At 47.8% G+C, this 27923-nt stretch overlaps 1 protein-coding gene across 5 annotated transcripts in view; it reads right to left on the minus strand.

Moving 5' to 3' along the window:
- The window catches only part of bin1 (bridging integrator 1), a 136974-nt gene extending 109770 nt beyond the window's left edge, over positions 1-27204 (minus strand). For all 5 annotated transcript variants that reach the window (XM_033024855.1, XM_033024857.1, XM_033024856.1 and 2 more), the window contains exon 1: positions 27040-27204. In XM_033024855.1, coding sequence (XP_032880746.1) covers positions 27040-27120 — 81 coding nt within the window. In that variant the 5' untranslated portion in view covers positions 27121-27204. The remainder of the gene's footprint in view (positions 1-27039) is intronic.
- Between the last annotated feature and the right edge of the window lie 719 nt (positions 27205-27923).

Raw genomic sequence — 27923 nt, forward strand, 5'->3', positions numbered from 1 at the left:
AAAAGGTGCTGCTAGCAAAATCTAACGATCCCCACCGGCTAAACTAATTGCACAGCTCCATGAGCCAAGTCTCTTAAACAGATGGGAAGTTATGACCTAGTTATACAGTTAAAACAGCCTGAAGATGTTATACGGGCTACATGACATTGTTTTTGAAAGGAGTGGTGAATCTGTGGAATCCTTTGCCACGGAAGGCTGTAGAGGCCAAGTCAGTGGATATTTTTAGGCAGAAAATATTTGGATAGGCAGAAATAGATTGATTCCCGATTAGTACGGGTGTCAGATATTACGGGGAGAAGGCAGGAGAATGGGGTAGGAAGGAGAGATAGATCAGCCATGATCTATCCCTAATGGTGGAGTAAACTTGATGGGCCGAATGGCCTAATTCTACTCCTATCACTTATGAACTTTACCTGAAAGGGTGCCGTGATTTATGACCTTATGAGTGTGGTCTGCTATTTCACTTCAGATTTTTGTCCAAAAATCCTCTTTACTCCTATACTGAAATCCTCTTGGTATGAAGGCCAACATTCCATTAGCTTTCTTCACTGCCTGCTGTACCTGCACGCCAACTTTCAGTGACCGGTGTACGAGGACACCCAGGTCTCGCTGTACCCCAACACGATTACAATCGATCCATTTACAATGTATGTACAATGTATGTACAGCCATTGAAGTGCTCCAATATTGCAGAAAGATGCACAAAGTGCTCAGGATATCAGGGAAGAGCCCTGGTGTTGTATCAGAGAACAATGGCAAAGCCTCTTATGCTGTATCAACCGGAGAAAGCTCCATTCAGCCGTCTTATTTGCAAGCAACCACACAGAGGTCAGATTATGAGGCTCAGATTTGGCTGGACTGCAGCCATGGTATAATCTCAATTGGGTTAACATCAGGCAGTAACTAGAAAAGACAAAACATTTGCTTGTTCAGGCACACAATTCACAGACTAATTCCCAGCAGTAAAATAGGGAACCTGTCCAAGCTCATTTAGACAGTATTGCAAAATGTTCTCCCCTCCCCCTCCCATCCACAGGGATATTCAATAGTCTTTCTCAGCATTTGGAATATTACATTTACTACTGATCAGGGTTTCAGCCCACAATGGCCTGGTTCAAACAGTTTCTGCCCTAATACACGGTTATCTTGGGTAAGCAGGCTTAGGAAGTTCAGCATGTCCCCTACAACCCTCGCTGTCTTCTATGGTGCATCTGTGGAAAGCATTTTATCGGGATGCATCACAGCATGGTTTGGGAACAGCTCCATCCAAAACCGCAAGCAATTGCAGCAAATTGTGGACGCAGCCCAGACCATCACACAAACCAACCTCCCTTCCATTGACTCCATTTATACTTCACGCTGCCTCGCCAAGGCCAGCAGCATAATCAAGGACGAGTCGCACCCTGGCCACTCCCTCTCCTATCAGGCAAACGGTATAAACAAACGTTTTCAGATCGCATTCTCCAGTCGCTCTGCGGCCGACCATCGATGGAGCTGGAGGCCTCCTCGGACTGACCTTGGGCCCCACCGCGGGGCGTGGACTTGCATCGGAGTCCATCCCTTGCCTGGGATCGCGCCAACAGCGGCCTGCGGACTTTACACCGGGAACTCGCAGTCTCGGGAGAGGCCGTGGATGTCGGGAGCTCCAACGTCGCGGAAGGTTCGACCATCCCCGGTGGGAGGTTCAATCGTTCAGCGAGGGGGAGCTGACATCCCCCCGATACAGGAGCTGATCGCCTCGACGCGGAGGGCCCACCACCGGCTACGGGAGTCAAGATCATCCCGTCAACGGAGGGCTCGAGGCCCCCGACCGTGGGAGAACAAAGGGAAGAGATTGAACTTTTTTTCACCTTCCATCACAGTGAGGAATGTGGAGGAGTCAGAGTCACTGTGGTGGATGTTTATGTTAAAATGCGTATTGTGCGTTCTGTAGCTTTTTATTTCAATGATGACTGACTTGGCAAATGAAATTCCTCGTATGTTGCAAAACATACTTTGCCAATAAAGTATTATTGTGATATTATTATTATGATTGTGAAGTGTGAAAACGCACACCTCCAGATTCAGGGACAGTTTCTTCCCAGCTGTTATCATACAACTGAACCATCCTACCACAACTAGAGAGCAGTGTTAGACTACCATCTACCTCATGCAGGTCCTTCTTTGATTGGACTTTGCTGGCTTTACCTTGCACTAAACGTTATTCCCTTATCATGCATCTGTACACTGCCTCAAAAAGGCTGGCAGTATCATCAACGACCAACACCATCTTGGCCACACACTCATCTCCCCGCTACCATCAGGTAGAAGGTACAGGAGTCTGAAGACTGCAACGACCAGGTTCAGGAATAGCTACTTCCCCACAGCCATCAGGCTATTAAACTCGGCTCGGACAAAACTCTGAACATTAATAGCCCATTATCTGTTTATTTGCACTTTATCAGTTTATTTATTCATGTGTGTATATATTTATATATAATGGTATATGGACACACTGATCTGTTTTGTAGTCATGCCTACTGTATTCTGTTGTGCTGAAGCAAAGCAAGAATGTCATTGTCCTATTAGGGACACATGACAATAAACTCTTGAATCTTGAATCTTGTAAACGTATTGATTGTACTCATGTACTGACTGGATGGCACACAACAAAAGCTTTTCACTGTACCATGTGACAATAATCACATGCCACAATAAACTGAACTAAAAACTGATTTTTATCAAATGCTTATGAAAGTTCAACAACCTGAAAATGTTAACACTTGCTCACTATAGAATCAGGTCATCACATCTAGCATTGTATTTGCTTAGTTTGGAGACACAGCATGAAAACAGGCCCTTTAGCCCACGCCAACTAACGATCACCCATAGAGTAGTTCTATTACTGAGTTGGATGATCAGCCATGGTCATATTGAATGGTGGTGCAGGCTCGAAGGGCCGAATGGCTTACTCCTGCACCTATTTTCATGTTTCTATGTTTCTATCCTACACAGTTGGGAGAAGTTATAGAAGCCAATTATCCTACAAACCTGTTTTGCGGGAGGAAACTGGAGTATCCAGAGGAAATCCCCGTGGTCACGGGGAGAACGTACAAACTCCACACAGATAGCACTGGAGGAGGTCAGGATCGAACCAGGGTCTCTGGGACTGTAAGGCAGCAACTCTACCTCCGCGCCATTGAGCCATGTCAGATCCCAGCATCTTATTTGCTTTTTCAAGCTTTCCCTGGCCATGTGCGTCTTCATTAGAAGGTTCACAGATGCCACAAAGGATGTCATCAAAGGATGATAAAAAAGGATTAGTTTAGTTTAGAGATACAGTGCGGAAGCAGGCCCTTCTGCCCACTGAGTCCGCGATGTCCATCGATCACACTGCACACTAGGGACAATCAACAATTTTACCAAAGCCAATTAACCTACAAACCTGTACGTCTTTGGAGTGTGGGAGTAAACCAAAGAAAACCTACACTGCCACAGGGAGACACGCACAAACTCCGTACAGACAGCACCCGTAGTCAGGATCGAACCTAGGACTCTGGCGCTGTAAGGCAGCAACTCGACCGCTGCCCCACCCATGGATATGTCAGTAAACTCTGCATCACCACATAAGGTGAAGCTTAAAGTACATGCACTTGAAGAAATAGAATGCCTGGCAAAATATTTAGCACGGAAGGTCCCATAGGATAGCCACACAGAGGAGCTGGAAAATATTATGCACGCTCAGCATTTACACAGTGATCACATCACCACTGCAAGGGTCATGCACAGTACTTTGGTTTCAAGCCAAACCCGACACAATAATTTAGTGGAATATAGAAACTCCAACATGTCCTCTCCTTCCAAAGGGCAAACAAACTCAGAAACGACAGGTTATTAGCGATCCTGTCAAATTTACCCTAGTCTTTAGCCTATTAGCCCAGAAAACAGCAATGACTTATCCAAAATTGCAAATTCACGGCTTAAACAGTGCGGCTCGGTGGTATTGAGCGCCAGAGACTCAGGTTCAATCCTGACTACAGGAGCTCTCTGTACGGACTTTGTGCGTTCTCCCCGTGACCTGCGTGGGTTTTCTCCAGGTGCTCAGTTTTCAACCCACAATCCAAAGACGTACAGGTTTGTAGGTTAATTGGCTCTGGTATAATTGTAAATTGTCCCTAGTGCGTGTAGGATAATGTTAGCGTACAGGGAACACTGGCCAGTGCGGACTCGGTGGGCTGAAGGGCCTGTTTCCACGTTGTATCTCTATAGTTTAAACATCCATCCAAAGTCTCCGAAGAATGCCCTCATGGTCAAATTCCTTAATGTGAAGCAGTTTTGCAAACACATCATTTTTGGAATTAGTCCTTTGTTCCTTCATTGCTCTTCACAGCTTGATCCTTTAAGAACCTGACCAACTTCATTTACTGAAAATGTGAAGCAATTGCTTAATGAGATGAACATTCAATATTCTGCTTTTCCATCGCCTTAGTAGAAAATAATACTCATTCCTTTCATTGAAACATGGAAAATAGGTGCAGGAGTAGGCCATTCGGCCCTTCGAGCCAGCACCGCCATTCAATATGATCATCCAAATTCAGTACCCCTTTCCTGCTTTCTCCCCATATCCCTAGATTCCATTAGCCCTCAGGGCTCTTGAAAACATCCAGTGAATTGGCCTCCACTGCCTTCTGCAGCAGAGAATTCCACAGATTCACAACTCTCTGGGATTCCTTTTTGCCATGTTCTTGTCTGCACAAATTTGCTTATGATTTGATAATTTTGCAGGGCCATCAAATGGCTCACCTTCCCCTTATCAATAGCAAACACTGCCCTTAACAGCCAAGGGCACAACATCAATGATTAATCCACTAGTTTACTGTAGTTTAGAGATACAGCGCAGAAACAAACCCTGCGACCCACACCGACCAGCAATCCCTGGACATTAACACTACCCTACACCAGGGACAACTTTTACACTACACCAAGCCAATTAACCTACAAACCTACAAGTGTGGGAGGAAACCGAAGATCCCAGAGAAAACCCACGCGGTTCAGTTTGCTTCATCGTCACATATACAGCTGCAGTGAAGAGTGTTTTGTTGCATGCTAACCAGTCAGCAAAACGAACGGGAGCGGTCACGGGGAGAACGTACAAACTCCGTACAGACAACACCCGTGGCCGGGATCGAACCCGAGTCTGCGGTGCTGCAAGCATTGTAAGGCAGCAACTCTACCACTGCACCACCCTGCCTTCCCAAACTTTTACATGCATGGTATAATGTACACTCAATTCCTCCGTCTCCACCGAATCTGTTCCCATGGTAAGGCTTTCCACTCGAGGACATCTGAGATAACCATTCTGGTAAATGTTCTAACCTATAATCAAGCATTATTTACTCAAATCAAAAATAAACTTTGAATAATGACCAATACTGGGCTCTTCTCTTGAAAATGACCAATACTGGGCTCTTCTGAATGTTTTAATAGACTACACCCACCTGTTGTCCTTTAACTACTTTGCCAGTCAGTTCTTTATCTTTTTCTGTGAAGTATTGAATATGGCTAATGATGTCCCCAAGGGTCCTTGTTACAACATCCCTCCTGCTCGCTACCCAGACCTTCACACAAACCAATCTCCCTTCAATTGACTCCATCTACACTTCACTCTGCCTCGACAAGGCCGCCAGTATAATCAAGGACCAGTCTCAGCCTGGTCACTCCCTCTTCTCCCCTCTCCCAACAGACAAGTGGTACAGAAGTGTGAAAATGCAAACCTGAAGATTCAAGGATAGTTTCTTCCCAGCTGTTATCAGGCAACTGAACTATCCTATCAACAACTAGAGAGCAGTCCTGAGCTACTATCTGTAGATCATTCACTATTGCTGATTTGATCCATGTCTGGTTTTACTTTTGCCAACCCGATCCATAATCCATGCCGGGTTTCCACTATGCCATCTGGTGGTGTGCAATTAGCTAAGACCTCAGTTTTAATCTACGATGCTGTACCTTGCAGATGCCAATGCAATGGTCTCTGCATGTATTCTTAATAAAGTACCTTTTATGAAGTTAAACGACTTAGTGTTACTTATACAATAATAATAATAATAAATTTTATATTTAATGGGCGCCTTTCATACAAAATCTCAAGGACACCTTACATGATGTCAGACGTGGGATTTGAACCCACACCTCCAGTAATTAATTGGTGAAGTCAATTCAAGTCACATTTATTTATATAGCACATTTAAAAAACAACTCTCGTTGGCCAAAGTGCTTTACATTTGTTATACGAATAGCACAACAAAACAAACTACATACATATATACATGTAGCCCTCACTCAGAGGACGTCAGGAAAGGCTTGGGAGTATAGATAAGTCTTTAGTCTTGACTTAAAAGAGTCGATGGAGGGGGCAGTTCTGATGGGAAAGGGGATGCTGTTCCACAGTCTAGGGGCTGCAACCGCAAAGGCGCGGTCGCCCCTGAGCTTATGCCTAGACCGTGGGATATTCAGCAACCCCAAGTCGGCCGATCTGAGGGGCCTGGAGGTGGAGTGGTGGGTGAGAAGACTTTTTATGTAGGTGGGGGCAAGCCCATTGAGGGCTTTGTAGACATGGAGGAGGATCTTGAAGTTTATACGGAACCGCACAGGGAGCCAGTGGAGAGAGGCCAGGATCGGGGTGATGTGGTCCCTTTTTCGGGTGCCCGTCAGGAGTCTCGCTGCGGCGTTTTGGACCAGTTGCAGGTGGGACAGGGAAGATTGGCTGATGCCAGCGTAAAGGGAGTTGCAGTAATCTAGGCGGGAGGAGATGAATGTGTGGATGATCTTTTCCAGGTCATCAAACTGGAGGAATTGTTTTATTTTAGCTATCGTCCGAAGCTGAAAGAAGCTAGCTTTTACCACGGCATTGACTTGTTTGTCAAATTTCAGTGCTGAGTCAAATATCACGCCAAGGTTTTTGACGTGAGGTTTGAGTAGTGGGGTAAGGCTTCCAAGACTGCCTGCTATCATTTTGATTGAGTCCGAGGGGCCGAGAAGGATGACCTCAGACTTACTCTCGTTTAGTTGGAGGAAGTTCTGGGCCATCCAACACTTTATATCCTCGAGGCAGTGGGTAAGGTTAAACAGATTTGATTGTTTTTTGGGCTTCAGGGGGAGATAGAGTTGGGTATCGTCTGTGTAGCAATGGAAGGAAATGCCGTGCCTTTCAATGACTTGGCCTAAGGGGAGCATATACATACAGGGAGAAGAGAATGGGGCCAAGGATGGAACCTTGTGGAACCCCACAGCAGAGATTAGCTGGGGAGGAGAATGAGTTGCCTATGTTAGTCGAGAAACTCCTACCTTCGAGGTAGGAGATGAACCAGCTCGGGGCAGTGCCATCAATACCAACCCCATACCGGAGACGGTCAATTAGGATGGTGTGGTCGACAGTATCAAATGCTGCGCTGAGGTCGAGAAGGAGCAGGATTGCACAGTCGCCGGAGCCAACGGTGAGCAGTAGGTCATTGTGTACCTTCAACAAGGCAGACTCTGTGCTATGGTGAGCCCTGAAACCTGATTGGAAACCACTATCTATCTCATTGGAGACCCAGAGACTATCTTATACCGGTCTTTGCCTTGCACTAAACGTTATTCCCTTTGTCATGCACTGTGGACGGCTCGATTGTAATCCTGTATAGTCTTTCCAGTGACTGGTTAGCATGCAAAAGCTTTTCACTGCACCTCGGTACCCATGACAATAAACTAAACTAATCTTTTCATAAATATTATGCAAACTTATTCTCTCCACCAGCATGATCCACTCGTCTGGAATTATGCCAAACACTTGTCAAGGGCAGGAACTAGAACTGCATTTACCCAAATGAACCTCCTCCAGTCAAGCTTCATTCCTAAATCCAACCATTGCCAACATTCAATGTCACAGCAGATGATACATAGACGGTACTGCAGTTGGCGATAGCAAGGCCAGGAGGCTACACGCCCTTTTAAATTATTTCTGGATAGACCAGGGGAAATGACATTGATATAATCTTCTTAAGGGGTTGGACAGGCTAGATGCAGGAAGATTGTCCCCGATGTTGAGGAAGTCCAGAACAAGGGGTCACAGTTTAAGGGTAAGGGGGAAATCTTTTCGGACCGAGATGAGAAAAACATTTTTCACACAGACCGTGGTGAATCTCTGGAATTCTCTGCCACAGAAGGTAGTTGAGGCCAGTTCATTGGCTATATTTAAGAGGGAGTTAGATGTGGCCCTTGTGGCTAAAGGTATCAGGGGGTGTGGAGAGAAGGCAGGTACAGGATACCGAGTTGGATGATCAGCCATGATCATATTGAATGGCGGTGCAGGCTCGAAGGGCCGAATGGCCTACTTCTGCACCTATTTTCTATGTTTCTATGTTATAGGGTAGAAGGCGGGCATTTGCTCATTTTCAGTCAATTATACTGTAACAGTCACGGTGGCGCAGCGGTAGAGTTGTTGCCTTACAGCGCTTGCAACACCGGAGACCCGGGTTCGATCCAGACTACGGGTGCTGTCTGTACGGAGTTTGTGTAAGGGGCTGGGATCACTGGTCAGTGTGGACTCAGTGGGCCCAAGGGCCTGTTTCCGCGCTGTATCTCGAAACTAAACTACGTACATGCTATCTTTCAGCTTTCCACAATTTAGTCACTAATCATCATTTTCCGCACGTGTCCCAGATCACAAATAGCGAAAGGCCTGAATAGATTGGATGTGGAGAAGACGTTTCCACTAGCGGGAAGAGTCCAGGACCAGAGCACACGGGACTCAGAATAAAAGGACGTACTTTTAGAAAAGCGATAAAGAGGAATTCCTTTAGTCAGAGGGTGGTGAATCTGTAGAATCCATTGACACAGAAGGCTGTGGAGGCCAAGTCAGTGGATATTTTTTTAAGGCAGAGATACATAGATTCTTGATTAGTACGGGGTTATGGGGAGAAGGCGGTTGAGAGGAAAAGATGTCAGCCATGATCGAATGGCGGTGTGTAGACCTGATGGGCCGAATGCCCAATTCTGCTCCTATCACCTATGAAGAGCATGATAAGGAAGACAATAGACAAGTACACGGACACGAGGAAGAGGACACAAAGTGCTGGAGCAACTCAGTGGGTCACGCAGCATCTCTGGAAAAACATGGGGAGGTGACATTTCGGGTTGGCATCTGAAGGGTCACCATGTCCTCCAGAGATGCTGCCAGACCCACTGAGTTACTCCAGCACCGTGCCCCCTCTTGTAAACCAGCATCTGCAGTCCCTTGCTTGCACGCCTTCACAAGCAAGCCTGGTCCCACTCCAGAGTCCACGAACAGTTGGTTTAGAAATACAGCCAGTTTTGGGATTGCCCCTTTTAGACAATGACCCAAGGAAGACATGTGACTCGCTTGCCCACATGCACTCAGTACAACCATCACTTAAAATAGCTCCGTGATCTCAGAGGATTAGGGCCACAGCCCAGCAACAGATGCACTGGAGGAAGGCTGCACATAGCAGAAATCCCGACTCAATTTAGAGTTGCACTTCAAAAGAACAGTTATTCTAAATAAAGTGGATAAAAGATTAAATCTAGATTGATAGCTTTCTATATTTATCTACGTTTATCCCATTTCCCCACAACAATCTTATGCATCCACCTCACCCCCCAGATAAGATGTCAAATGTAGCAGCATCACCCACCACTTGCTCGTGTCAATCAGGAGTTAGGCAGTTTGATTACAGTGCGACAGGCTATCCTGCCCCTGCCAATGCAAAGGTCAAGGCTTCCATTTAATTCCTTTTCCAGCTGAGGATAGCTATTGTTGATTCCATTACTTGCCAGGAGAGGAGAGCCACATATTCAATTGACATTGAAGTGGCTTCAATACAGTCATCGGCCCAAGATCAATTATGCGGCACGGTGGCGCAGCGGTAGAGTCGCTGCCTCTTATGCCCCTGTCCCACTTAGGAAACCTGAACGGAAACCTCTGCAGACTTTGCGCCCCACCCAAGGTTTCCGTGCGGTTACCAGAGGTTGCAGGTGGTTGCCGGAGGTTGCAGGTAGTGGAAGCAAGTAGGGAGACTGACAAAAACCTCCGGGGACTGCACGGAAACCTTGGGTGGGGCGCAAAGTCTCCAGAGGTTTCCGTTCAGGTTTCCTAAGTGGGACAGGGGCATTACAATGCTTGCAGCAGCAGAGACCCGGGTTCGATCCTGACTACGGGCGCTGTCTGTACGGAGTTTTCGTTCTCCCCGTGACCCACTTGCGTTTTCTCAGATATCTTTGGTTTCCTCCCACACTCCAAAGGCGCAGGTTTGTAGGTTAATTGGCTTGGTGTGTGTGGGGTGTGTGAGTGTGCGATGGTGTGTGTGTGTGAGTGTGAGTGTGTGTGTGAGATGGTGTGTGTGTGATTGTGTGTGTGTGTGTGTGTGTGTGTGTGTGTGATTGTGTGTGTGTGATTGTGTGTGTGTGTGATTGTGTGTGTGTGTGAGTGTGTGTGTGTGTGTGTGTGTGTGAGATGGTGTGTGTGTGATTGTGTGTGTGATTGTGTGTGTGTGTGTGAGTGTTGTGATTGTGTGTGTGTGCGCGAGGTCAGTGCAAACTCAGTGGGTCAAAGGGCCTAAGGACCAGTTTCGCACAGTATCTCTAAACAAAACAAGTAATCCTCAATATGCAATGACAACCATTCCAATCAGTAACTCTCATATATAAAACAGTATTAGAGTCACAGTCATACAGCAGAAAAACAGGCATTTCGGCCCAATGTGCCAACCTACACTAGTCCCACCTGCCTGCTTTTGGCCCATTACCCTCTAAACCTTTCCTATACATACAGAATACCTGTATTCAAAATATTGTTATAAAAACAATAGTTTGACAGCAGCGACCAATTTTAAAGTGTAACTTTCTACAATACCCATGGTGGACCAAGACCGGATGAAAGATACAAAACAGATAGACAGAAATGCTGGAGTAACTCAGCGGGACAGGCAGCATCTCAGGATGGAAGGAATGGGTAACGTTTCGGGTCGAGGCCCTTCATCGGACAGAGTTAGGGGAGAGGAAAACTAGAGGCATGGCAGGGTGAGGTGTGAAAAAGACAGATCAAAGCAAGATTGAAAAGACTAGGCTTGTATTCACAGGAGTTTAGAAGGATGAGGGGATATCTTATAGAAACATATAAAATTATAAAAGGACTGGACAAGCTAGATGCAGGAAGAATGTTCCCAATGTTGGGCGAGTCCAGAACCAGGGGCCACAGTCTTAGAATAAAGGGGACGCCATTTAAGACTTGAGGTGAGAAAAAACTTTTTCATCCAGAGAGTTGTGAATTTGTGGAATTCCCTGCCACAGAGGGCAGTGGAGGCCAAATCACTGGATGGATTTAAGAGAGAGTTAGATAGAGCTCTAGGCGCTAGTGGAGTCAAGGGATAGGGGGAGAAGGCAGGCACGGGTTATTGATTTGGGACAATCAGCCATGATCACAATGCTGGCTCGAAGGGCCGAATGGCCTCCTCCTGCACCTATTTTCTATGTTTCTGAAGCAGATATGTCTTGCTAAACAAGGCCTAAACAGGGTTTAAAGACAAAATGGGGGAGGAAACAAAAAATTAAAATCACTGCTGAGCTTGTAATATGCGTCACCTCAATGAGATAGAGGAGCAGGCTAATTGGCAAATGACACATGAATAGCGGTTTCATATTCTATGGGGATTTTAACGTGTTCAGCATTAACTGGAATCACAATATAAAAAGCTGACAGGTGTGGAATTGGAATTTTTGAAGTGTTACCCAGGAGAGCTTTGAGATGGCTCAACTCAAGAGGCAGTACGTGACTCATTCTTAGTGAATGATGAAATCGGGAACGTCTCACCATTTAAGAGTGAACACAATTTCAGTGTCTGACGGGTTTCAACCCGAGACATCACATATCTATTGTCTCCAGAGATGCTGCCTGACCTGCTGAGTCCCTCCAGCACTGCATCCTTTTTCAAATACAACTTTCAAGGTAGTACATGGAAAAGACAAGAATGGACGAGAAATTAAGGTCCTCAGTTAGGAGGTCACGTCTACCATGGCTACGAGGTATAGAAGTGTGAACACAAACCTACAGATTCAGAGACAGTTTCATCCCAGCTGTTATCAGGCAACTGAATCATCCTACCACAACTAGAGCGCAGTGCTGAACTACCATCCACCTCATTGGTGAGACCCTCGGACTATCCTTGATCGGACTTTGCTGGCTTTACCTTGCACTAAATGTTATTCCTTTATCATGTATCCACACTTGGTAAATGGCTCGATTGTAATCATGTATTGTCTTTCTGCTGACTGATTAGCATGCAACAAAAGCTTTTCACTGTACCTTGGTACATGCAACAATAAACTGAACCGATGAACAAAATTGGAAATTTCAATATCTGCATGTTTCTATGCAGCAAGATGGATTCAAGGACATGCTAACTTGCCTCTAGAATGGTCTCGACCCGAAACGTCGCCTATTCCTTCCCACCATATATTGTATATACACTATAGACAATTTACAATAAAAAAACAAAAACAAAGCCAAATTAACCTACAAACCTGTTTGGCTGAGGAGTGTGGAAGGAAACCGGAGCACCCGGGGAAAACCCACGCGGTCACAAGGAGAACGTATAAACTCTGTATGGACAGCATCCGTGGTCAGGATCGAACCTGGGTCTCTGGCGCTGTAAGGCAGCAACTCTACCATGCTGCCCTATTCAAAGCAAATTTGTTTTATTTAATTTATTGGCAGCACTGAAGACAGTCTCTGCACAACAGGTAACATGGCAACCATTCTGTACAGAATACCCCGCCAAAGAGTGACGATAAACAGTTTTTAATGACATATTGGGATAAATACTTGCCAGAACTCAAGGGAAAATCCCCTCATCTATAAAAATGGATCCATACACTAACATGGGCAAAAAGCAAATTTAATTCAGAGATATGCAAGTCAGCCCATTTGGAGGGGATGCAACAAGACACTTTGATCGGACTTTACTGAATTAATTTTGCCCCGAGTGTTATTGCCTTCTGTAACTTTGCACTCTGGACGGCTCGATTGTAATCGTGTATTGTCATTCCGCAGACTGGTTAACACGCAACAAAAGCTTTCCACTGTAGCTCAAGTGATGGCTTCCACCGATTGTCATCGGAAGCTTGCGTCCTTCCTTTTCAGGACGGACGAGGACAGCGGGATCAACATTTGTAACAAGATGGAAACAAAAAGTAGAAGAAGACCTCGGTACACGTGACAATAAACTGAACTGAAACTGAAAAAGGATAGCAAAGGATTTCATAGCAAAAGGATTTGAGTAAAAGAGCAGGGAGGTTCTACTGCAGTTGTACAGGGTCTTGGTGAGACCACACCTGCAGTTTTGCGTACAGTTATGGTCTCCTAATCTGAGGAAAGACATTCTTGCCATAGAGGCAGTACAGAGAAGGTTCACCAGACTGATTCCTGGGATGTCAGGACTTTCATATGAAGAAAGGCTGGATAGACTCGGCTTGTACACGCTAGAATTTAGAAGATTGAGGGGGGATCTTATAGAAACTTACAAAATTCTTAAGGGGTTGGACAGGCTAGATGCAGGAAGATTATTCCCGATGTTGGGGAAGTCCAGAACAAGGGGTCACAGTTTAAGGATAAGAGGGAAGTCTTTTAGGACCGGGATGAGAAAATCATTTTTTACACAGGGAGTGGTGAATCTGTGAAATTCTCTGCCACAGAAGGTAGTTGAGGCCAGTTCATTGGCTGGATTTAAGAGGGAGTTAGATGTGGCCCTTATGGCTAAAGGGATCAGGGGGTATGGAGAGAAGGCAGGTACAGGATACTGAGTTGGATGATCAGCCATGATCATATTGAATGGCGGTGCAGGCTCGAAGGGCTGAATGGCCTACTCCTGCACCTATTTTCTATGTTTCTAAGTGCTTTGTGTGGCATTGGAGCTGTGCTTGGCCCCACAGCTATTTGTGTGTATCGAGTAGAGTGTAAAGCAGGCAGGCAGCCCTGTGGTATTTATGGTCTGTGGGATGTAACAGAACCCCCTGATTTAAGAATTTTAAGGGGTTGGACACTTGCAATATGTGACCTGGGTTCGATCCCGACTAAGGGTGCTGTCTGTGCGGCGTTTGTACGTTCTCCCCGTGACGGCGCAAGTTTTCCCTGGGTGCTCCGGTTTCCTCCCACACTCCAAAAGATACACAGTTGTTTTAGGTTAATTTGGCGTGGGTAAAAATTGTTCCTAGTGTGTGTCGGATAGTGCTAGTGTACGGGGGGGTCTGATCACTGGTCGGAGCAGACTCAGTGGGTTGAAGGGCCTGTTTCCATGCTGTATCTCTAACCGATACATTCAAACTCCTGTCTGTTCGTTTTCCCCGTGACCTGCGAGGGTTTCCTCCGAGATCTTCGGTTTCTGACCACACACCAAAGACGTGCAAGTTTATAGGTTAATTGGCTTGGTATAAAAATTTTAATTGTCCCTAGTGTGTGTTGGATGGTATTAGTGCACAGGGATTACTGGGACGAAGGGTCTGTTTCCACGCTGTATCTCTAAATTGGGACACGGATCAAATACAAAATTAAGTCAGTGCATTATCTGCAAGGAGTCACCACGTCAATGATGCATTCAGCGAAGAGGCTTCAAGCCCCTCAAACATCACGGCCAAGCTTGCCGAGGGCAAACGCCTCTCATCCAAGAGCAGATTAATGATCGGACCGCTGGCCTGTATGAATAGGCACTCAGTCCGCCAGAGCCTACGTGATCTCCCGGTTGCCAAACACTTTAACTCCCCCTCCCAATCCCACACTGACATTTCTGTCCTGGGCCTCCTGCAGTGTCAGAGTGAGGCCAAACACAGGTTGGAGGGACAGCACCTCATATTTCGCTTGGGCAGCTTACACCCCAGCGGTATGAACATTGATTTACCCAACTTCAAGTAATCCTTGCCTTCCCCCTTTCTCCATCCCTCCCCCACCCAAGTACTTGTACTAGTTTCAAACTCATCTTGTTGAGTCTCATTGTCAGTAACTCATTTGCACCTAGCCCACAGCCAACCATGGCCTGTTTCCTATATCATTGTTACTGTTTTTGCATATCTTTCATTCATTTGTTCCATATCTCTCTATATATATCACCGTCTATATCGCTCATTTCCCATTCCCTCAGTCTGAAGAAGGGTCTCGACCCGAAACGTCACCTATTCCAGATTGCTCAGAGTGACCCTCTGAGTGACTCCAGCTCTTTGTGTCTATCTTTGGCATGTAAGATTCATTGGCACAGCATTAAACCATAGACTAAGCCTGCGTGCATCTAAATAAGATTAGAGCAGTATTAGAGCTCTCCCCATGTACGAGTACTTGTTTCATCCAAAATTGCATTTCATCTAAAATAGGCAGCATGGTGGCACAGCGGTGGAGTTGCTGCCTTACAGCGACCGACTACAGGTGCTGTCTGGACTGAGTGTGTATGATCTCCCTGTGACCACGTGGGTTTTTTCCAGGAGCTCCAGTTTCTTCCCACATAGAAACAAAGAAAATAGGTGCAGGAGGAGCCATTCGGCCCTTCGAGCCAGCACCGCCATTCATTGTGATCATGGCTGATCGTCCCCAATTAATAACCCGTGCCTGCCTTCTCCCCATATCCCTTGACTCCACTAGCCCCTAGAGCTCTATCTAACTCTCTCTTAAATCCATCCAGTGATTTGGCCTCCACTGCCCTCTGTGGCAGGGAATTCCACAAATTCACAACTCTCTGGGTGAAATCGTTTTTTTCTCACCTCAGTCTTAAATGACCTCCCATTTATTCTAAGACTGTGGCCCCTGGTTGTGGACTCGCCCAACATTGGGAACATTTTTCCTGCATTGGGAACATTTTTCCTGCATTGGGAACATTTTTCCTGCATTGGGAACATTTTTCCTGCATTGGGAACATTTTTCACACTCCAAAGACGTACAGGTTTGTAGGATAATTGGCTTCTGTAAATTGTGCCTAGTGTGTAGGACAGTGCTCGAGTTCCGGTGATAGGTGGACAGCACAGAGTCAGTGGGGCGAAGGGCTCATTTCCACGCTGTATCTCTAAACAAAAGCAACTAAAAATTAATACCTACAAAATAAAAGGGGTGGGAAGGTGTTGGATTAGAAAGTCAACTCTAGACCAGCTACCTAGAAAGAAAAAAGAAGCACTATATACTAGAATGCAACCATAGATTTCATCACATTCTTGCAAGACTTCAATGAGCATTCTCTAATGGCTTGGCACCCTGACAAGGATTTGAGAAGGAACTTTCACAATTCACATTTTCTTACTTCCGTTTAAAGCTTTAAAAGCCCTGTCCCACTGTACGAGTTCATTCAATCAGTTCTCCCGAGTTTGCCCTGATTCGAAATCTGAAAATTACGGTAATAGCCGCTCGTAAGTACTCGGGGCTCTCGTGGACATTTTTCAACATGTTGAAAAATCTTCACGAGTCTTCCCGAGCGTACAGCGTTTCCCGAGTACCTGCCGTTAGCGTTACGAGCCGCTAAGAGACGTCCCCGAGCAACGACATACCCGCTACGTTCATTCTACGTGCTTACCACGAGTTTGATTTTTTTTTTTAACTCGGGAGAGCTCTTGAATGAACTCGTACAGTGGGACAGGGCTTTGAGAATCTATATCTCAACAGCATAGAGAAGCTCTCCCACTGGAAACATCGCTGGAGAGAAGAAATAGGTGATGTTTTGGGTCAAGACCCTTCCCAGAGTTGCCATCTGACCCGCTTTTTGTGCCTATCTAGAGAATTAAGCTTCTCTAATTAAAAATTATAATATTTAAATTAAACAATCCTGCCTATTGTGCTTTCAGGGGGATATTGAAGAATTTCTAAATGAAGCAATGTTTTAATGGGGACAAGAGATGACAGAGGTTTTGATAGAAACATGCATTGATTTTTATCAGAGCAATCGACAACAAAGAGGCAAATTCCAACGCATCAATTCTTATCTATTCACAGTGCCCTGAAGAGGCTACTTGTCATTCTTCAGTGGTTTATCATCTGCAGAGAGAATCTTCAAAGGACAGTTGATATTTGCTGTAATGTATAGAGTTAAGCCACACAATATCTACCCAGGCTCAAAAGCAATACCTTTAGCTTTAGGTTTTTAAAAACCCGAGCCTGAAGCAATACCTTAAAGGGCCTGTCCCACTTACGCGGCTTTTTCGGAGACTGCCGGCACCCGTCATAGGTCGTTACAGGTCGCCGAAAATTTTCAACATGTTGAAAATCCAGCGGCAACCAGAACAAGGTACGACTCTTTGGGAGACTATTCCCGACCATTTAGGGTGCAGCAGTAAATTCCGCACCGACCAGCGATCGCCGCACATTGACACTATCCTACACACACACTAGGGACAATTTTTAGATTTTCACACCAAGCCAATATACAAGACACCAAGACAAACCTGTGTAAGTCTTATAGTGTGGGAGGAAACCGAAGATCTTGGCGAAAAGCCCACGCAGGTCACGGGGAGAACGTGCAAACTCCGTAAAGGCAGCACAAGCTGCGCCACCAAGTACCACCCCAGGACTTGTCAGTTCAAATGATTTCTCGGCTTGCGTTCAAGATGGGACAATTAAATTCTTACTTGCAGCAGCACAACAGAATATGCAAACATAGTGCATTGTAATCAATAAAATAAATGAGTGTGGTTGGGTGGTGAATATTTAGGAATTACGGCTGCTGCACCCTCGTCATAAGCCGTAAAAAATGCCAAGCTCGTTCAGGTATGTTTCCACCCCAATGTCTGGGAGTTGGAACTAACTCTTTCTCTTACCACAGATGCTGCACAAGCTGCTGGGCGTCACCAGCAATTTCTCCGCTTTCCTCTCTCTAATCCCGGATACTTTAATAGCTGGAATACACCTGGAGGAAGGACATTCTTGCTATTGAGGGAGTGCAGCGTAGGTTCACCAGGTTAACTCCCGGGATGGTGGGACAGTCATATGCTGAGGGAATGGAGCGGCTGGGCTTGTATACTCTGGAATTTTGTCGGGTGAGAGGAGATCTTATTGAAACATATAAGGAATAGGTGACGTTTCAGGTCGAGACCCAAGGTCTCGTTAAAATCATTAACAAAATCTTGGAAGGTACAGTGTGCAGTGGGCTTGCTATTGAGGGAGTGCAGCGTAGGTTTACAAGGTTAATTCCCGGGATGGTGGGACTGACATGCTGAGAGAATGGAGCAGCTGGGCTTGTATACTCTGGAATTTTGTAGGGTGAGAGGGGATCTTATTGAAACATATAAGACTGTTAACGGTTTGGACACGCTAGAGGCGGAAAATATGACTGTGTGGCTAGGTTCAGCTCCAACTCATTAATTAAGTTTGCTGATGACACTGTGGTGGTGGGCCTGATCTCAGACAACGACGAGAAGGCCTACCGGGAGGAGGTGGCTGATCTGGCACTCTGGTGCCAGGGTAACAGCCTCCTCTTGAACATCAAAAAAACGAAGGAGCTGATCATGGACTTTAGGAGGGCACATCATCTGAGGACGTACACTCCATTGAGGATAAATGGGGATCCTGTGGATAGGGTGAACTGTTTTAAATATCTGGGAGTCCACATCTCCGAGGATATGACATGGGCATCACACGCCTCAGCACTCGTGAGTAAGGCAAGGCAGCGCCTTTACCACCTCGGCAATTGAGGAAATTCAGAGTGTCTCCGAGGATCCTCCAGTGCTTCTACGCAGCGGTGGTGGAAAGCATCTTGTCCGGGAACATTACCATCTGGTTTGGGAATTGCTCTGCCAAGGACAAGAAGGCTCTGCAGAGAGTAGTGCGTTCGGCCGAACGCACTATGGGAACTTCACTTGCCCCCCTGCAGGAACTATACATCAGGAGGTGCAACTCCAGAGCCAACAATATCATGAGAGACCCCTTCCACCCCTGCAACGGACTGTTCCAGCTGCTACGGTCAGGCAAACGCATCCGTTGCCATGCGGTGAGAACGGAGAGGTTGAGAAGGAGTTTCTTCCCAGAGGCCATTCGGACTGTAAACGCCTATCTCACCAGGGACTAACTCTACTGAACGTTTTTCCTTCCATTATTTATTATGTAAAAGAATATGTGTGTTATGATTGTGTTTATAGTTTGTTTGGTTGTTTGGTTGTTTGTCTTTTGCACAAAAGTCTGCGAGCATTGCCACTTTCATTTCACTGCACATCTCGTATGTGTATGTGACAAATAAACTTGACTTGACTTGATATGTTCCCGATGTTGGGGGAGGCCACAGTTTAAGAATAAGGGGTAAGCCATTTAGAAGGGAGATGAGGAAAAACTCCTTCACACAGAGACTTGTGAGTCTGTGGAATTCTCTGCCTCAGTGGGCATTGGAGGCCGGTTCTCTGAATACTTTCAAGAGATAGCTAGGTAGGTAGGGCCCTTGAAGATAGTGGAGTCAGGGGATATGGGGAGAAGGCAGGAATGGGGTACTGATTGTGGATGATCAGCCATGATCACATTGAATGGCGGTGCTGGCTTGAAGGGCCGAATGGCCTACTACTGCACCTAATGTCTATTGGAACGCAAGGGCGACACAGCACGGTGGCACAGCAGCAGAGCCGTGTAGGGAGGAACTGCAGCTGCTGGTTTAAACCAAACATAGACACAAAAAGTTGGAGTAGCTCAGCGAGAGAGGCAGCATCTCTGGAGAGAAGGAATGGGTGACGATTCGGGTCGAAACAGTTCATCAGACCCTTCTGAAAAAATGGGTCTCAACCTGAAACATCACCCATTCCTTCTCTCCAGAGATGCTGCCCAAAGATCCTATAGCGGAGCTCTGCTATAAGATCTTTGATGCTGCCTGTCCCGCTGAGTTACTCAGGCTTTTTGTGTCTAACTTCTGCAGCAGTAGTGTTTCAAGAGTCGCTGCCTCAAAAGACAGCCAGCATCAGAGACCCACACCACCCTGGCCACACTCTCATTTCACTCCTGCCATCGAGAAGGTGGAATAGGAGCCTAAAACCCAAGCTTGGAAACAACTAACTAACAGGTACAGGCGTCCACATTTTGAAAAATACTTCAACACCCGAGCGGAATGGATGTTCTGAGTGCAGGTATATGGAACTAGGGGAAAATAAGTGTTCGGCACGGACTTGAAGGGCCGAGATGGCCTGTTTCCGTGCTATAATTGTTATATGTTCTGGTTTCCAACAAGCCGAGACCACACAGTACACACAAAGATAGTTACAATAAGTACAACAAATTCAAAAGAGCAGAATGCTGAAAAGATTGGTCGTGAAAAAAGCTACAAGAGTCCAACGTAGACAAAAGTGCTGGAGAAACTCAGCGGGTGAGGCAGCATCTACGGAGCGAAGGAATAGGTGACGTTTCAGGTCGAGACCCTTCTTCGGACTGATATGGGGGTGTGGGGGTGGGAAGAAGAAAGGAAGAGGCGGAGACAGTAGGCTTGTGGGAGAGCTGGGAAGGGGAGGGGGAAGGAGGGAGAATGCAAGGACTACCTGAAATTGGAGAAGTCAATGTTCATACCGCTGGGGTGCAAACTACCCAAGCGGAATACGAGGTGCTGCTCCTCCAATTTGCAGTGGGACTCACTCTGTAGTCCAATAATTACAAGCAAACGTGGCAGAATTCAGAGTAAGCGTGTGGCAGCAGCTCTGGGAAGGGGTGGGAAAGATGTAGACAAAATGCTGGAGTAACTCAGCGGGACAGGCAGCATCTCTGGGTAGAAGGAATGGGGGACGTTTCTAGTCGAAACCCTTCTTCACACCAAAACGACACCCATTCCTTCTCTCCAGAGATGCTGCCTGTCCCGCTGAGTCACTCCAGCATTTTGTGTCGATCTTCGGTGAAAACCGACTTCCGCAGTTCCTTCCCACACATTTCGTCTGCTCCAGTGAGAAAGAGGTGATTGGTTCAGGATTCAGATAGCAATGGGGAAGAAACTGTTTTTCCCGAAGGTCTGGATGTCCAAACATTTCAAACCTCTCTTCTCCCAGAAAGTAGAAAGAAGTAAATTGTCCACAAAACCACACTGCAGGAACACCTTCACCACAGGACCTACCTACCGTATCTGATCATGAAACTCCTTTGTAATGTCTCATGACCTTCAGCATCCACAATGCCACCATGTGTCCACTATATCAGCCCATTCGAGGTTAAGCCATTTAGAACGGAGGCCATTTAAGCCTTAAGCCATTTAGAACGGAGATGAGGAAACACTTTTTCTCACAGAGAGTGGGGAGTCTGTGGAATTCTCTGCCTCAGACTCAGGTGGAGGCAAGTTCTCTGGATGCTTTCAAGAGAGAGCTAGATAGGGCTCTTAAAAATAGCAGTCAGGGGATATGGGGAGAAGGCAGGAACGGGGTACTGATTGGGGATGATCAGCCATGATCACATTGAATTGTGGTGCTGGCTCGAAGGGCTGAATGGCCTACTCCTGCACCTATTGTCTATCCTCCTGCCTTCTCACCAAACACCCTTACCAATCGAGAATCTGTCAATCTCAGCTTTAAAAGCATCCATTGACTTGGCCTCCAGAGCAGTTTTTTCCCCAGGCTCATCTTAAATCTTTCCCCTCACTTATTAGTTATGGAATATTAGTTATGAACCTGAGGTCGTGCTTTCCACACAGACTATAATAAACGAGTGCGGTTATGGAATGCGCAACTTGAGGTGGTGATGGATTCAGACACACCTGATCGCCCAGTTGCAAAACACCTTAACTCACTCTCACATTCCCACACTGATCTTTCTGTCTTGGCCCTCCTCCACTGCCAGAGTGAGGCCCGGTGCAAATTGGAGGAACATCACATCATATTTCGCTTTGGCGGATAACAACCCTGCAGTATGAGCATTGACTTCTCTAACTTCAAATAACCCGTGCTCTCCCTCTCACTCTCCATCCCTCCCCCTTCCTAGTTCTCCAGTCTGACCGCCCCCCTGACTATATTTTATGTTTGTATGCTTTGTTGTCACCTTCCCCTCCCCAATGATCTATTCTACATTGAGCTTCCTTGAGCTTCGTCCACTTTGATGTCTCATTTTCACACCTAACACCCTTATCTCTGTGCCCTCCTCTCCCCTGACTCTCAGTATGAAGAAGGTGTCTCGACCCGATACGTCACCCATTCCTTCTCTCCAGAGATGCTGCCTGTCCCGCTGAGTGTGTACTCCAGCATGTTGTGTATATCTATGGTGTAAACCAGCCTCTGCAGTTCCTTCCTACACAAATCTCCTCTGGAAGCTTGGTCCATGCATCTACATGGAATAAAAAAAGTCACCCTATTCTTGCTCCTCAGTGATAGGAGCAGAATTAGGCCATTCGGCCCATCGTCTACTTTGCCCGTTCATTCATGGCTGTCCATCTTTCCCTCTTAACCCCATTCTCCTGTCTTCTCCTCAGGTTCATTTTAAATCTTGCCCCTCTCATATATACCTCACAGCAAAGAATTAGTTGTGGAATACACACCCCGAGATGGCGATGGGAGTCAGGCACACGACATTGAAGCTGCGAGGAGAAGGACAATAGACAATAGGTGCAGGAGTAGGCCATTCGGTCCTTCGAGCCAGCACCGCCATTCAATGTGATCATGGCTGATCATCCACAATCAGTACCCCGTTCCTGCCTTCTCCCCATATCCCCTGACTCTGCTATCTTTGCGAGCTCTATCTAACTCTCTTGAAAGCATCCAGAGAACCGGCCTCCACTGCCTTCTGAGGCATAGAATTCCACAGATTCACAATTATCTGGGCGAAAACTTTTTCCTCATCTCCGTACTAAATGGCCTACCCCTTTTTCTTAAAGTGTGGCCCCTGGTTCTGGACTCCAACATTGGGAACATGTTTCCTGCCTCTAGCGTGACAAACCCCTTAATAATCTTATTCAAGAAGGAACTGCAGATGCTGGAAAATCGAAGGTACACAAAAATGCTGGAAAAACTCAGCGGGTGCAGCAGCATCTATGGAGCGAAGGAAAAAGGCAAAGTTTCGGGCCGAAACCTAACCCTTAATAATCTTATATGTTTCAATAAGACACCCTCTCATCCTTCTAAATTCCAGTGTACACAAGCCCTGCCCGCTCCATTCTTTCAACACACGGCAGAGATGCTGCCTGTCCCGCTGAGTTACTCCAGCATTTTGTGTCTATCTTCGGGAGAAGGGCTGTGCTCCAATCACCCAGACGGCGACTGTGAGTAAGTGGGATTAGCGCGGAGACGGGAAATGGACAGCCGGTGGGCTGGTGGCTATATCTGTGTCTCTTTGATCGTTGTTGATGCAGTTAAGAGTTGGAGCTGAAAACACCTGCCATTACTGTCGACGTTCACATCCTGCTGGGAAAATCTCCACCCCAATATCCCAGGGACAACACATGATTACAATTGAGCCGTTAAACAGCAAAGATCCTATAGCGGAGCTATAAGATCTTTGATTTACAGTGTTCACCCCCCAAAACCACCACCACCACCGTCAAGTCCCCGGCCCCTTACGAGGATCTGCCAGGTCCCTCGTGTCTGAGCTACAGGGAGAGGTTGAGTAGCCTCGGTCTCTATTCCATGGAGTGCAGGAGGATGAGGGGTGATCTCATAGAGGTGTACAAAATCATGAGAGGAATAGATCGGGTAGATGCACAGAGTCTTTTAACCAGAGTAGGGGAATTGAGGACCAGAGGACATAGGTTCAAGGTGAAGGGGAAAAGATTTAATAGGAATCCGAGGGGTAACTTTTTCACACACAGGGTGGTGGGTGTATGGAACAAGCTGCCAGAGGAGGTAGTTGAGGCAGGGACTATCCCGTCATTTAAAAAAACAGTTAGACAGGTACATAGATAGGACAGGTTTGGAGGGATATGGACCAAGCGCAGGCAAGTGGGACTAGTGTAGCTGGGACATTGTGGGCCAGTTGGGCTGAAGCTCACACCCTCTAGTCCTGGCAACATCCTCATATATCTTTTCTGAACCCTTTCAAGCTTGACGATTTCTTTCCTATAACATGGTGCCCAGAACTGAACACAATAACGTCTTATACAACTGCAACATGATCTCCCAACTTCTATACTCAATACTCTAACTGATGAAGGCCAAAGTGCCAAAAGCCTGGTTGACCACCTTATCTACATGTGACTCGACCTTCAAGGAACCATGCACATGTACTCCTAGATCCCTCTGCTCTACAACACTACCCAGAGAGCTACCATTGACTGTGTAGGTCCTGCCCTTGTTCGACATCCCAAAATGCAACGCCACACATTTCTCTGTATTAAATTCCATCAACCATTCCTCCGCCCACCTGGCCAATCGATCCAGATCCTGCTGCAATGGTTCACAACTCTCTGCAAAACCACTAAATTTTGTATCATCAGCAAACTTGCTAACCTTGCCCTGTATGTTCTCATCCAAATCATTGATGTAAATCACAAACAGTAATGGGCCCAGCACCGAACCCTGAGGCACACCACTAGTCATAGGTAGGGTTGCCAACTTTCAGATTCAGATTCAAACTTTATTGTCATTGTGCAGTGTACACTACAGAGACAACGAAATGCAATTAGCATCTCCCTAGAAGAGCGACATAGAATATGAGCAATAAATAAATATATTTACGTACATACAGTCGTAGTAGTGCAATTTTTTTTTTGGTGGGAGGAGCGTCCGGGGGGGGGGGGGGTGACTGGCAATCACCGAGTTACAGTGTTAAGTAGTGTAACAGCCGCAGGGAAGAAACTGTTCCTGGACCTGCAACGGAGAGACCTGTAGCGCCTCCCGGATGGTAAACAGCCCATGGTTGGGGTGAGAGCAGTCCTTGACGATTCTGCGCGCCCTTCGCAGACATCGCTTGCTTTGGACAGACTCAATGGAGGGGAGCGAGGAACCGGTGATGCGTTGGGCAATTTTCACCACCCACTGCAGTGCTTTCCGGTCGGAGACAGAGCAGTTGCCATACCATACTGTGATACAGTTGGTAAGGATGCTCTCGATGGTGCAGCGGTAGAAGTTCACCAGGATCTGAGGAGACAGATGGACCTTCTTCAGTCCCCTCAGGAAGAAGAGACGCTGACTCAACTCTGGTCAAGAAGGCTCACTCCCAAATAAGGGACAAAAGGTCAAAATAAGGAACAAATTCCCGCCGGCAATTCGTTGACCGACTCGGCCGTGGCTGGGTGAATGATGAGTTAGCCCGGGGTGCTGCACAGTCAGGCGCCCCATCCAACTCATGAACCGATGATCGGCCATGAGAAGGAGGGGTGGTGGTGGTGGTGTCGGCGGTAAGCGAAGGTCCGAAGGTCGGACAGGTGGCCAGGCTGCCGGGGCCACGGGCGAGGCGCTGCCGCTGCACTCCATGGGCTGCACTACGCCGGGACGGGTGAGGCAGGGCTGGACGCGGCGCTCTGACCTGGCAGTCCCCTCGACCCGAGTAGCAGCAGTCAAATACGGGACAGGGGCGGTCCCGTATGGGACAAACCAATTTAGCCCAAAATACAGGATGTCCCGGCTAAAACGGGCAGTTGGTAACCTCGTAGCCACAGGCCTCCAGTCCAAGAAGCAACCTTCCACCATCAACCTCTGCTTCCTTCCATGGAGCCAATTTGCTATCCATTCAGCTATCTCTCCTTGGATCCCATGCGATCTAACCTTCCAGAGCAGCCTACCATGCAGCACCTTGTCGAACGCCTTACTGAAGTCCATGTACACAACATCTACAGCTCTGCCCTCATCAACCTTTTTGGTCACGTCTTCCAAGAAAAATCAATGAGATTTGTGAGACACGACCTTCCACGTCCAACCCCATCCCTAATCAGCCTGTATAGCCCATCGCCCATACAAATGCCTGTATATCCTATCCCTCCGAATACTCTCCAGTAAGTTACCAACTACAGATGTTAAGCTCACCGGCCTATAGTTCCCAGCATTTTTCCTGCAGCCTTTTTTGAAAAGAGGCTCAACATTTGCCACCCTCCCGTCTTGCGGCAACTCTCCTGTATTTAAGGACGACTCGCACAAATTTCCCACCTCAAAGGCCCGGCCACTGGTCCACCGCATCTCCCGGAGCTACTCCCCGTCATGTCAGCGGTCCCCCCCTCCCCCGGGCTCAGGGTCGCTCTCCTGGTCCCTTAGAGCCGCTCACAGCCTGCAGACCCCCCGGGCCCCTGCTCCCGGGACCCCGGCCGGCACCCAGTCCCTCTTCCTGGTCTCTCTCTCTCCCTCCACACACACACACACACACACACACACTGCCCCGGGACCCCGACAGAGCAGCTAGCCCCCTCCCACCCCCACGGCAGCGCCTGTCCCCTCTGCCCCGGGGACCTGCAGCCCGCATCGCCTGCACTGGGAGGAGGCGAAGCCCAGCTCCCGCAGCAAGAGGCTGAAGCTCCGACCTCCCTCCCCACCTCATCCCCCCCTCTCTCTCTCCCTCATTCTCACTCTCCCCCTCCACACCTCTTTCTTTCCCTCTCCCCCACCCTTTCCATTCCCCTACTCACCCTCAAACCCTCTCCCCCTTTCTATCTCTTTCCTTCTCTCCCCCCTCTCTCTCTCTCCTATCCTTACCTCTTCTTTCCCTCTACCTCTTGTCCTCCCTCCTTCCTATTTCCCTACTCTCTCTCTCTCTCAAACCCTCTCCTCTTCCCTCTTATCTCTCTCCCTCCTTCCCCCTCTCTATCTCTCTCCCCTATCTATCTCTCTCTCTCTCCCCCTCTCTCCCTCCTCCCCCTCTCCCCTATCTATCTCTCTCTCCCTCCCCCTCTCTCCCTCCTTCCCCCTCTCCCTCCCTCTCTCCTCTATCTCTCTATCTCTCTCCCTCCTCCTTCCCCCTCTCCCCTATCTCTCTCTCTCTCCCTCTCCCTCTCTCCCTCCTTCCCCCTCTCCCCTATCTGTCTCTCTCTCCCTCCTTCCCCCTCTCCCTCCCTCTCTCCTCTATCTCTCTATCTCTCTCCCTCCTCCTTCCCCCTCTCCCTCTCTATCTCTCTCTCTCCCCCAGCCCCTCTCCCCTCCTTCCTTCCCCCTCTCCCCTTCCCCCTCTCCTCTCCCCCAGCCCCGCACCTTCTCCTGCGCCCGGTTGATCTTCTTCTGGACGTTCTTGGCGATGAAGCCGGCGCTCACTCCCTTGGTGGACTCGGCCATCTTGCGCCCGCTGTCTGCCCGGAGCGGGGAGGGAGGGAGTGAGGGAGGGAGGAGACGGTGGAGATGACGGGAGGCTTTAAAGCGACTGCGGGAGAAGGCGAGAGGGAGGGAGGGAGGGAGCGGGGAGACTGCAACAGCCGCTTAAAGAGACACTACATGCGAAACACAGAAAATAGGTGTAGGCCATTCGGCCCATCAAGCCAGCACCGCCATTCAATGTGATCATGGCTGATCATCCCCAATCAGTACCCCGTTCCTGCCTTCTCCCCCCATATCCCCTGACTCTGCTATCTTTAAGAGCTCTAGTCAATTTCCATATTTGACTATATGCAAATAGTCGCCCGTAAAGGGCGTTTACACAGTTACAAATCCCAACCCCCCCTCATTGTTCACCCCCTCCCCCCCCCCATGTGATCAGCCATGTGATCACATTGAATGGCGGTGCTGGCTCGAAGGGCCGAGTGGCCTACTCCTGCACCTATTGTCTGTTGTCTATTGTCCCTCCACGCCGGATCCACCATTGTTCTTTCCCCCGGCTGCGACGTCTTCACTTCCACGTGGTCCGTCCTCGTCCGTCGGTCAGGGCCATCATCGAACGCCGCGCCGACCTCTCCACCTCTCCGGACGCTTCCTTGGCGCCGGCCCCAGCCACGGGCTCCATCGACCCGCGAGGTACCACCTCCGCCCCTTGAGGTTCTGACCCTGGAAGTCATCTGCTGTATATCGTACACCTCACGCTGCCTCGGCAAGGCCAGCAGCATAATCAAGGACGAGTCGCACCCCGGCCACTCCCTCTTCTCCCC

This window comes from Amblyraja radiata, chromosome 7 (assembly GCF_010909765.2).
Source record: "Amblyraja radiata isolate CabotCenter1 chromosome 7, sAmbRad1.1.pri, whole genome shotgun sequence".
Taxonomy (NCBI): domain Eukaryota; kingdom Metazoa; phylum Chordata; class Chondrichthyes; order Rajiformes; family Rajidae; genus Amblyraja; species Amblyraja radiata.